Here is a 12,216-nt window from a genome sequence, read left to right as displayed (position 1 = left end):
CTTTATATATATATATATATATATATATATATATATATATATATATGTGTGTGTGTGTGTGTGTGTGTGTGAGTGTGTGTATGTATGTATGTACATATATATGTATATGTGTGTGTGTGTGTGTATAAAATTGACCCATAAATCCCTTCTTACATAGTGATCACTAAGGGAAAACCTTATTCTCTTTTCATAGTATATCTCAGGTTGCTTGCTGACTTCCTGTAACTTCTTTCTCCCTTTAAGGTTGTTCTGGGGATTCATTTCAACCTCAATTTCCTTGTATTAAAATGCCAAGGGAAAGAGAGTGGGGAGAGGTCAGAATCAGAACTAGCCCCTCTGGCATAGGAGATCTCAAACTTGGGACAGAGGGAGATGTCTGTCAGACCTTAGGACACAACACCAGGATGGAGGGAGTAGAGAGACTCTGGGACATTATTTCCTTACAGGAGAACAGAGACCCTAAGAACAGCATGAGGCTGCTTCTGGGAAGGACACAACAGGGAGGAAGCGATTTAGGGTGAGCCCAGCCTTGGAAAAGCTCACCTGGGGAATGGAGAATAGGGATTCATCCATTTTATTTTATTTTATTTTTAATTTTTTAATTTTAATTTTGATCCATCCATTTTAATCACTTACTAAGTAGGTGCTAAGCTCCTGTTTTGAACTGCTAGAATTAGATGCTGTCAGCACCCTGGGATCAAAGCCCCTGGGGTCTTCCCCTAATTATGGCTCTGGGGGAAAGAGGCTGTGTAATTTGTCCCAAGCCCCAACTGTCCCCAAGGAAACACCTCTGGCTCCTCTTACAGAGAAGGAAGGAGTCACTTCCCAAAGGCCTGGACTTACTTAAGTGTCTCTGCCAGGAAAAAACTCTGCTGCATGTTATCATGCTCAGGAAATGTTGTATAAACATTCCGGATCCCAGAGAAGCCTGTTTCTATCCGGCAGTATTTTTCAAGGGCCTAGAAAAAGGAAGAGAATATCGGTTTTAAGCAAATAGTGGAGAGTGAAAGCCCTGAATGGGGATGAGAGGTAGAGGATGGCTCCCGGTGGGTTACTTCTTTGATTAGAAAATCTGTTCAATGGTGTTACAAATGAAGATGATGAAGATATCAACACTTTAGGTTCATAAACTTGGGAACCCTTTCCACCATATTTCTAATGTCTATGATTGAACACTTAAAACACTTAAAAACTGTCTTTCAGTATTTCTGGCCAGGTTTCCTATGTCTGATAGGACCAGTCGAGAAAGCTTTAAAGGGCTTACTATGTGTCAGGCAGCAGAGCAGGGATTGAGAATACAAAGACAAGGTGAAATAATTCTAGCCTCCGAGGAACTGACATTCTTCTGGGTTTGGAAACAACATTTTAGATCCAGACAGAATAGACCAAATCCCTCCTCTGTAGAACAGTCTTTTTTTAAACATTTTGAGGAAAATGATTCATTTCCGCCTATACCTCCAACCTTCTCTTTTTTAGGTTAAATGTTCCTTTAACTTATCTTCACCATCCCGGTCACCCTCTGGACTTGTAGTAAGTCATTTATAAAGGCTTGCTTGCTTGGTCCTATCAGGCATAGGAAACCTGACCAGGAAATGCCGAAAGACAGTTTTTAAGTGTTCAAACATAGACATGTAAAAATCTGGCAGAAAGGGATCCTGTAAAATAAATAAGATTGAGAACTTTGAGGGCTTTTGGCTCTAAGTTAGGCCATTTCTACCTTAACAAAATGACTTTAAGGAGTGCTAGCAATAAAGTTGTACTTGGTGGGGAGCAGCTAGGTGGCTCAGTGGAATGAGTTAGGTCTAGAGACAGGATATCCTGAGTTCAAATCTGCCCTCAGATACTTCTTAGTTATGTGATCCTGGGCAGGTTACTTAACCTCCACTGCCTAGCCCTTTCTATTCTTCTGCCTTGGAACCAATACACAGCATTTATTCCAAGACAGAAGGTAAGGGTTTTAAAAATTTGTATTTACTGGGATATTATTATAGTTGAGATACAGGCCAGGAAGGTCTTGCTCAAATAATAACCATGGTGATAATAATGATAACAATAATTCCAAATTCCCATAGTGCTTTAATAAGGTTTACAAAACACTTTGTAAAGTGCTTTGGGGCAACTAGGTGACATAGTGTATAAAGTGGAGATAGGAAGACTCATCTTTTTGAGTTTAAATCTAACCCGAAATACTTCCTATCTGTGACTGGGCAAATCATTAACCTTGTTTGCCTCAGTTTCCTCATCTGTAAAATGATCTGGAGAAGGAAATGGCAGACCACGCCAAGATCTTTGCCAAGAAAACCCCAAATGGGGTCATGAAGAGTCAGATCAAACTGAAATACGACTGAAAAACAACAAATAACACAAAGCACTTTCCTCCTGACGATCCTGTGATGTCGATAGGGTGAATATTATTATTCCCATTTCACAGGAGAGGAAAGTGAGATCCAAGGAAGTGCAGTTATTGAAGTCCCTGAGTGGCACAGTTGACAAATATCAGCACTGGAATCTGAGCCCAGAGTTCCTAATTCCCAGTTCAGCAGTTTCCCCTATACTAATTACTCTTAATGGAAAGAATAACAACTTATTTCTGTATGATTTTAAGGTTTCCAAAGGCCTTCCTTCACAGCCCAATGAGACAAAAAGTATATGTAATAGAGATGAAGAGACTGGGACTATGAGGAGGAGAACTGACCTACCCAAGGTCACTCAGCCCAGAAACAGCAGACTTCCCAACTCTGAAGCCCAATATATACTCCATCTCTGAGGTAGATGGTAGAACAGGGAGAGAAGAGAATGCTGGGCTTGGAGTCAGGAAAACCCAAGTTCAACTCTCACCTCAAATACATCCTAGCTGGGTGACCCTGATCAAGTCACTCACTTCTGTTTGTTTCAGTTTCCCCAACTATAAAATGGGTTAATAAAGAACTTATCACACCTGGGACACAGTAGGCACTCAATAAATGGCCCTTCCTTTCCCTTATTCCCGAGGGAGAAGATTAAAGAGGGGGATTCAATTATACCATGGAGAACAATAGAATGTGTTTATCTCCCACCAGTATGTTTTGGGCCTCTATACAATAGAGCTTTTACAAGATAGTGTAAAAATGATCTGGCTTCCTTTATTCCTTCTTCTTTTAAGATTTTTCCCTGCCTTTTTTTTATTATGAATTTAACAATCAACAAATATAAATTCCCTCCTTGCTTTAAGATTCCCCCCTTTTTATTATGAATTTAACAATTGACAAACATTAATTATTCATCATTTGAATATTCATTCACCTGTGAAGTTTTCTTTATGTATCGTGTAAGTTTAAGTTTATATAAATTATATATGTTTACAAAAGTTATATATAATAAGTTTTGTTTATATTTCCAAAGTCTATGTGAAGTCACAAAAGATAGCAGCAGCACTGGCTGCATTTTCTCTTCCCGGACGAGCCTCACAGGTAGGAGTAGGTCACATCTCCTGATGAGCTCCGGGCGTGCCCTTACCTCAACAACTTCCCATCCCCACTGGCGGTACTTGGGATCGTGGGTCAGGCGCCACATGTACATGTAACTCTCCACAACTTCTGGCCGCAGGATGTAGTAGCTCTCACTGGGGCTGGAGGTCGTGGCTTCACTCCCGAAATCAAACCAAAACACTTCTGGTCCCAGCTTAGTCTCTAAGGGGGAAGGCACAGGAGAGTCACATCCACTTACCTGGGCACCCAGGGACCCCAGTCATAGAATCTCAGATCTGGGAGGGAGCTCAGAGACACCCCACTTCCCCAGCTCAGGCTTCAATCGAACAAGAGACCCATTCTACAACATGTTCCATCAACGCCCATCCTACCTTTACCTGAAAACCTGTAGGGGAACTCACTGCTACTCTGGGCACCTGGTGCCACCTGCAGAAAATCTGATTGTTAGGAAATGAAGACAGCAGGATTCTGTCTTCCCCCAAGGCTCAGGTTCTGCACTTTGGGGTCAAGTCAAACAAATTGAACCCTTTTCTCACAGCACAGCATTTGAAACTCTGGAAGATGGACAGCTCCCTTGCCCCATCTTGACCTCCTGGTATTTTCTTCTTAATTCAATTCAGTAAAGGGTTTGTTCAGACTAAGTCTCATTGGTAGGGAAGGGACCCTGGAATTGGCATCAGAAGATTTGGGCTTAAGTCTGGCTCCTTCTGCTCCCTATTAGCTACATGACTTTGGGTAAAGTCTTTTCTTTCTCTGGGACACAAAGGCATTGTCTATAAAATGAGCAGGATGGATTAGATGATGCTATTAGCCGGCATTTCCACAATGAATCAAGGTTTACAAGTACTATTCTCACTATAGCCCTGTGAGACAGTTGGCTGTCACCATTCCCATTTTATAGAGGAGAAAACTGAGGCTAAGATAGGAGGAGTGACTTCCCCAGTGTGATTGGTCAATTGGTCTGATTATAATGTACTTTTCTTTAAACTATTGAACTCTAACTCATGTAGCATTTTTCCAGGTGAGAAATCAAATGAATTGCTAGTAATCAAATGAATTGGGGCAGCTAGATGGCACAGTGAATAGAATGCCAGACCTGAAGTTGGAAGGACCTGGGTTTAACTCTGGCCTCAGATACTTCCTAATGGTGTGACCATGGGCCAGTCACTTAACACTCATTACCTAGCCCTTGCCCTCCTGTCTGAGAGTTGTTACTAGGTTAGAAGACAAGGGTTTTTATAATGTAATTTTTTTTTAAATTTTAAACCCTTAACTTCTGTGTATTGACTTATAGGTGGAAGAGTGGTAAGGGTAGGCAATGGGAGTCAAGTGACCTGCCCAGGGTCACACAGCTGGGAAGTGTCTGAGGCCGGGTTTGAACCTAGGACCTCCTGTCTCTAGGCCTGACTCTCACTCCACTGAGCTACCCAGCTGCCCCAAGATAAGGGTTTTTTAAGTAATCAAATGGATCAATAAATAAAAAAGCATTTAGAAAGCTAATTATATACCAATAATAATAATAATGTTATTTTCAAGTGTTTTTCAGTTGTGTTCAACTCTTTATGACCCCATTAGGTATTTTCTTAGCAAAGATCTTGGTGTGGTTTGCCATTTCCTTCTCCAGCTCATTTTCCAGATGAGGAAACTGAGGCTGACAGGATGAAATGACTTGCCCAGGGTCACACAGCTAGAAGTGTCTGAGGTTCAATTTGAACTCAGGATTTCCCATCTCCAGGCCAGGCTCTCTATCCACTGAGCCATTTAGCTGCCCTCCTTCATCACTTCTAACAACCCACTAATATTCCAACGCCTTCATCTAGCATAACTTATTTAGCCATTTATATAATATTTACTATAAAATACTTACTTTGTGCTAATCTAAATGGCTGACTAAGATATGGTATTTGAAGCAGGAAGAGACCTCAGAGATCATCTAGTTTCAGCCTTCTTAGAATCACATAATTTTAGAGGAAAAGGGACCTCGGAAACATTCTACTCCAGTCCCTCTCCCATTTGCAGATGGGGAAGTGAAGGCGTGAAGGAGGAAGCATAGTGTTGTCTTCCAGGCCCCAGTGGGATAGCCAAGGTCTCCCAGATGAGTAGAGGAGCCATAGAAGGGCTCTGGCCAGGGGACCTCTCAGAGAATCCCTCATCCCTTGGGTCTGTTAATGGAGAATAAGGTGGTGCTTGATTTTTTCCAACTGTTTCCATTTCTTAGTCTTCAGATTCACTCAAAGCAATAAATAAATCATTACTCGAAAATTAGGGAGCCTTTCCTCAGAGTTGGCAATAACTCTGGTCTGGGAGGTGGGAATGGAGGAGGCCATGGTAAAGGGATTCAGAAACCTCGGCACAAGCACATGGATAGTTTACACCTTCACCAGTCCTAATGAAAAACCTTGTGCTGGCAGCAGAGAACCAAATAGCCTCAGAACGCCAGTGGGGACTGACTTCTATACCCTGCCTGCCTTCTGCAGCTGGTCAGTGGATATGGCTTTCTGGGCTCTAGTTGGGTCTCTTCTAAGAATGGTGCCAGATGGCCATGGGCAGAGTTCTTTTCCACTCAGGGTCTCAGGTTCTACATGAGGGGATTATATTGGTGACCTTGAAGGTCCGTAAACTCCAGTGATGCTCTGACTCTGCTGCATGAGCCAAATACTTTTTAAGTTGTTCCTTAAGGGAGTTTAGGTTTTCTGGAAGGACTAGAATCAAGGACACTCAAGAGATGGAGTGGATCTAAAGACAGCATATAGAAGGTCAGTGCTGGGAGAAGTCTTAGGGATTATGCAGTCAACTCTCATTCTATGGATGAGAAAATTGAGGATCAGGGAGGTTTAGCATCTAATTCAATCGCAGAAACAGGATTTGAACTTGGGTCTTTCAACTCATTGCCTCTTGGGTTGTGCATCTTTTGTGAACAACAAAGGTATCCCTGAAATGGGAAGGGCCTGGCTCTGCCAGATGAATGGTGCCCATCAGAGTTTCAGAGCTGGAGGGGACACTGGCTGCCCATCCAGAGATGATGCTGTTAAGCAGGGACAAGGACAAATTATCTAGAGCAATGATGGGCAAACTACGGCCCGCAGGCCAGATGCAGCCCCCTGAAATGTTCCATCTGGCCGCATGACATTATTCCTAATCTGATGAGTACAATGAGTAGGATACCATGCAATAAAACTTTGAAAGAGTTGCCTTAGAAACAGACTGACAGATGAGCATTTCCTTTCCTTTGGCCCCCTCTTTAAAAAGTTTGCCTATCACTGATCTAGATAATGGTAGGTTTTACTGCTGGGGACATCACTGACAGAGAAAAATGTTGAAAGCTTAAGCCTGAGTCTTTGATCCTCTTTAAATTATAACTGGAGGGGGGCAGCTGGGTAGCTCAGTGGATTGAGAGCCAGGTCTAGAGATGGGAGGTCCTAACTTCAAAGCCAGCCTCAGACACTTCCCAGCTGTGTGTGACCTTGGGCAAGTCACTTGACCCCCATTGCCCACCCTTACCACTCTTCCACCTAGGAGCCAATACACAGAAGTTAAGGGTTTAAAAAAAATTATAACTGGAGTCTCAGCAGTGGCACCTTGGCCTGGTCTTTACTGCTGGAAGGAATGTCTGCTTACCATTTACTGTTGTGTTCAAGGCATTTCTCAACTATTATTAACTACTCTTTTATGGAGTTGGGGATAGGGTGACGGTAAGGACCCTCAGCTAAGGCAAGATGTCAGTTGTTCATTGGCCTCAGGCTTTATCTTAGTTTAGTCAGTGAGATGAAAACTGGGGGGGATCCAACAAGGGGCTCTGGTTTGAAAAGTGTAACCTGCAGGTGTGAGAACAGGCCCCAGTAAAATTACAGCCATAACCTAGAAGTAGTCAGACACGTAGCTTCCTGCTCCCACCCCCAGCATGAGAACTTAATCTAATTCCTTCCCAAAATACTAAATGTCCTGCCAAGAAAATCACTGGTGCAAGAATTCTATGAGAAACTTAACCAGATGGTTATACATTTTGACACTGAATTATCATCTATAGAAAACCCTGTTTAGAACCACTGAGGTGATCTACGTCTATTGTCTCTATCTTGTAAATCATTACTAACCATTGTCCCTGCAAAAGGCTCAACTAATCCCTTAGCCTACATCATTTCCCCTATAAAGTATGTACCCAAATCATTAAACTTTGTCACTGGTCAGCAAGAGGATTCTGCGTGTCCACCGTCAGTCTGTCAGTTCTGCCCTCCTGTAATCCCAGAATCATATTTCTCGTCCCGGTCCATTGATCCATGAGTAATTTGTCGAGCAGAACTCAACAGAAAAGGAGGGATATTCTGGGGGACTAATGTTGGGGGGGCCTTGTAACTCCAGGGGGTTGAGGGAATCATGGAAGCCCCTCCTTGTGGTTTCCAGAGAGATGTTCCCTATCTCTTTCTGTCTATCTAACTTCCTCTGTCTCCGTCTCTCCATTTCTTTATGTCCATCTTTCTCTCTCCTTTTTCTGCCACCTTTTCTCCCTCTCCCTCCCTGCCCATATAATCTCTCACAGACCTATCATGAAAAAAGTCCTATCAAAGTCTTATAGCCCTCTCTTTCTCTATTGTGAGGGGCTTCGCTGTCCTTCCTGATGCTTGACTTCCATTCATTGTCACTGGCTTTCCTCTCACCTCTTCTCTCTTTTGCCTTCTATTATCTCTCTCTCTCTCTCTCTCTCTCTCTCTCTCTCTCTCTCTCTGTCTCTGTCTCTCTCTCTCTCTCTCTGTCTATCTCTCTCTCTCCCTCTCTCTCTCTCTCTCTCTCTCTCTCTCTCTCTCTCTCTCTCTTCCTCTCTTCCCCCCACCCTCTCTCTCTTTACTCTCTTCTCCCCCGTCTGTCTGTCCTGCTTCTCTCCCTCTTGTTTTCTCTCCCTCTGTCTGTCTGTCTCTGACTCTTTCTCCCTCTGTCTCTCTGCCTCTGTTTCTGTCTGTCTTTAAGTCTATCTGCCTCCTTTTATCTTTTATCTGTCTCTCTGTCTCTGTCCCACATTCAAGGCCTTACCTGTGCGGATGTAAGACTCATGACACGTCTTTGTGATCTGGGCAGCAAGCTCCATGTAATGGTTCCTCTTTCCCATCTCTGCATCCTCAGCCCCCAGGGCAATCATACCACCAGAGAAACATGCCAGGTGCCCCATCTTATGGTCCAGGACACCCCCTTTCCACTCGGCAATGTAGGTCAGTCCCTCCTGGGACTTCTGCAGCAAGTGGGTTTCTATCGCCTGAAAGGAAATTGGTAGAGTTTGTAGGGAACAGCAGGGAAGGGGTATGGGAGGAAGAAGAGGAAGTCAATCATTTTGTATATTTTGGTAAATAACAATGAATCAGGCCCAGACATATGGGACCAACTAACCTCCCAGAAAGAGCAGGCCAGCCTGCCTGTGACTTTACTAGCTTCTGTCTTTAGACAAACCAGCAGCCAATAGCACAGTTGCCGGGGGCTGTTCATAGCTGATCAGTGGATTCACCTTGAAGTGTTTTCCCTCTATTAGAAGAAACTAGGGCCTCTGGACCCATTTTGAGGCCATTAGCAGAAAGAACTGATGGATGGTAAAGCTCTGTTCCAAACCTAATGGGCCCCCAAATGCTCATGAACTTAAAATCACAGATTTAGAACTCAGAGGGGCTGTAGCGGTCATTGAGTCCAACGTTCTTCCTCTGACAGAAGAGGAAGCCACAGGCTGGGGCTGGGAAGTGGCCTGTCCACAGTGGAGTTAGGCTTGGAGTTGAGATTCCAACCTGGACTCTCTGACCCCAGATCCTATATTATTTCAATGCAATCCATGCCTCTATATAGGGTTGTAAAGCTGGGAAGGCTCCTTCGGGGTCATTTGTGTTCTGGGCAAACCGAACGGTCTGAAACAGACCATAAAATGCCATGGTGGAGTGAGCCCACTGCAGCATCCTTCTCGTCATCGGTGATGAAAGGACCTGCTTCACGCCATTTTTTGGTGGTTGTTTAGTTGCTTTTCTGTTGTGTCTGACTCTTTGTGATCCCATATGGGGTTTTCTTGGCAAAAATATTGGAGTGGTTTGTCATTTCCTTCTCCGGCTCATTTGACAGGTGAGGAAACTGAGGCAAACAGGGTTGAGTGACTTGCCCAAGGTCACATGGCTAATAAATATCTGAGGATGGATTTGAATCCAGGCAGATGAGTCTTCCTGACTCCAGACCTGGTACTTCATCCATTGTACTACCTAGCTGTCCCATTGTGCTACTTAGAGGCCTTCTACTGTGCGTCTTTTTTGAAAATATTTTCAGGAACTACAATAAGGCAAGGTCTGAATTTGCTTAGAATACAAATGAGGGGTTCAGAACTGGCAGTTTCACCATCCACAAGCCAGGACAGGACCGAACAACAAGATGACCCAGAGCTAGATCTACGATCTCTCTTCCATTGGACAGCCCCTCTAATACTTGGAAGACAATGATCATAGTGCCCCCCCCCCCCAGCCCACCCCCTCTTACTCTTTTTTAAACCCTTACCTTCTGTCTTAGAATCAATACTGTGTACTGGTTCCATTGCAGAAGAGCGGTAAGGGCCAGGCAATGGTGATTAAGTGACTTGCCCAGGGTCACACAGCTGGGAAGTGTCTGAGGCCAGATTTGAACCCAGTACCTCTTGTTTCTAGACCTGGCTCTCCATCCACTGAGCCACCCTGCTGCCCACTAAAAGGACACTTAAAAGACAAGGGAAGCTGTGGTTCTTGCCCTCAGGGATCTATGATCATTGTCTTCCAAGTATTAGAGCGGCTGTCCAGTGGAAGAGGGATCACAGATCTAGATCTGGGTCATTTTGTAGTTGTTGGATCCTATTCAACTCTACGTGACTCCATGGACCATACCGTGTATGGAGATTTTTTTGGCAAAGATACTGGAGTGGTTTAACATTTTCTTCTCCAGTGGATTAAGGCCAACAGAAGTTAAATGACTTGCCCAACTCACACAGCTAATGAGTGTCTGAGGCCAGACGTGAACTCAGGTCTTCTTAATGTCAGGTCCAGCCTTCTAACCCCTGAGCCACCTCTAATAATGAAAGTTGGCATTTAAATAGCACTTTTAAATGTTTGCAAAGCAATTTGTACAGATTCTTACTGCACTGGATCCCTGCCACAACCCTGTGGGGTAGGTGCTTTCATTAGCTCTATTTTATAGATGAAGAAATTGAGGCTGAGAAAAGTTAGGTAACTTGTCCCAGATCGCTCTAGGAGTTAGTGCCTTAGGAAGGATTTGAACTCAAATCTTTCTGATTCCAAGTTAATATTCTATCTGCTATACCATGTAGGAACCTCCAATCCAACTCCCTCATCTTACAAATGAGAAAACCAAGTCCCATTGAAGTTAAGTGATTCCCCACCTCCAAAGGCACACAGGTAGGAATAAAGGTAACATTCGAACCCAAGTCCTTGGACTTCAAAGACCATTCTCATTCTACTGTTCTACTTTTGTTCTGCTTGGCCCCAGAGGGTAGGAATAGGAACATGAAAAGGTCCTTTCAGAGAAACACATTTCAGTTGGTCAACAAACATTTATTATGTACCCACTATGTGCTTAGCACTGTGGTATCGAAAAAGGCAAAAGAATGTCCTTGTTCTCAAGGAGCGAACAGTCTGACAAGGAGACAATGTGCCAATAACTATGTACAAACAAGACAACTACAGAGTAAATCAGAGATGATCAGCCACGGTTCAGGATTGGGGGGGGGAACTTCCTCATAGCCTGAACTGTCTTACTGAAGAAAGATGAGCCTTTGGAGGAGGGACTTCCCCATCACTGGACACACGTTACAACATTGGAGGTGTAGTGTGGGGGTTGTACCCCTTGGGGAGGCGTCAGAAGCCCAGAATTAAAGGAGTCACAGTGATGAGGAAAAATACACATTGAGAAATTGGATCTCCACTAAAGCAGCTTGCAGAGGCCCTCCTTTAAGTGGGAAATGTAAGGAAGGGAAAAGCTGATCCCAGGGACTGGCAGCCAATTAGGCTGGCCATACTTTGGTGCCTCTGAGTGATGCAGATTGTTCATAAGATAAGAGAGAGCAAGACTAAGGAGTCTGGGCAAGGACAGTGGCAGAGAGCAGAAAATACACTGCCTTGGGAGTCAGAGGACGGAGGTTCAAATCTCACGTCTTACCGTGTGGCCTTGTGCAGATACTCACCCTTTCTGGGCCAGGGGTCCTCATTAATAAAATGAATCCTTCCCAATTCTAAATCTACAATCCCATGATCCAAATAACTTATTCTCTGGGCCTGAGTCTTCTCACTGGCAAAAAGGAAGAAATGACTCTCAAGGCTTTCTCAGCTTGAAGCTAAGAGCCTGGGATCTGAAGGAGCTCTATTTCTGTTTCTTTATCTGGAGAGTGGAAGGAGGGGGGAGTCATACCAGATAATCAAGCAGTGAAGCTAGGAGGAAGCAGCTGCACTGTCCAGGATGAGCTCCCTAACCCCAGGACTGCCCAGGCCACAACTCCCTTCTTGGGCCATTGCTCCACCCTTCTAGAGGGCTGGTCTTCTCCATTCAGGTGTGAGCTCCTTGAGAGCAGGGGCTGCTTCACTTTTATATTTATATTTACAGCCCTTAGCACAGGGCCTGATATATAGTAAGAAAGCCAGGCTTTAATTCTTTAATTTCTTTTGTTCTCTTCTCTTCTTTTCTCTTTTCTTCTCTTCTCTTCTCTTCTCTTCTCTTCTCTTCTCTTCTCTTCTCTTCTCTTCTCTTCTCTTCT

The 12,216-nt window shown here is 44.0% G+C and overlaps 1 protein-coding gene across 1 annotated transcript in view; it reads right to left on the bottom strand.

Annotated features, from left to right (window-relative positions):
- Positions 1-12,216, bottom strand: part of MAN1C1 (mannosidase alpha class 1C member 1) — a 256,657-nt gene that overhangs the window by 6,588 nt on the left and 237,853 nt on the right. The window contains exons 8-10 of the mRNA XM_044668733.1: positions 8,493-8,750; positions 3,496-3,668; positions 844-959 (exon numbers count right to left, since the gene is read on the bottom strand). Of these exons, the coding sequence (XP_044524668.1) occupies positions 844-959; positions 3,496-3,668; positions 8,493-8,750 (547 nt within the window). The remainder of the gene's footprint in view (positions 1-843; positions 960-3,495; positions 3,669-8,492; positions 8,751-12,216) is intronic.

The sequence above is a fragment of the Gracilinanus agilis genome, chromosome 3 (assembly GCF_016433145.1).
Source record: "Gracilinanus agilis isolate LMUSP501 chromosome 3, AgileGrace, whole genome shotgun sequence".
Classification (NCBI taxonomy): Eukaryota; Metazoa; Chordata; class Mammalia; order Didelphimorphia; family Didelphidae; genus Gracilinanus; species Gracilinanus agilis.
The sequence above is the reverse complement of the archived record's forward strand: the minus strand, read 5'-3'. Positions and strand labels throughout refer to the sequence as shown.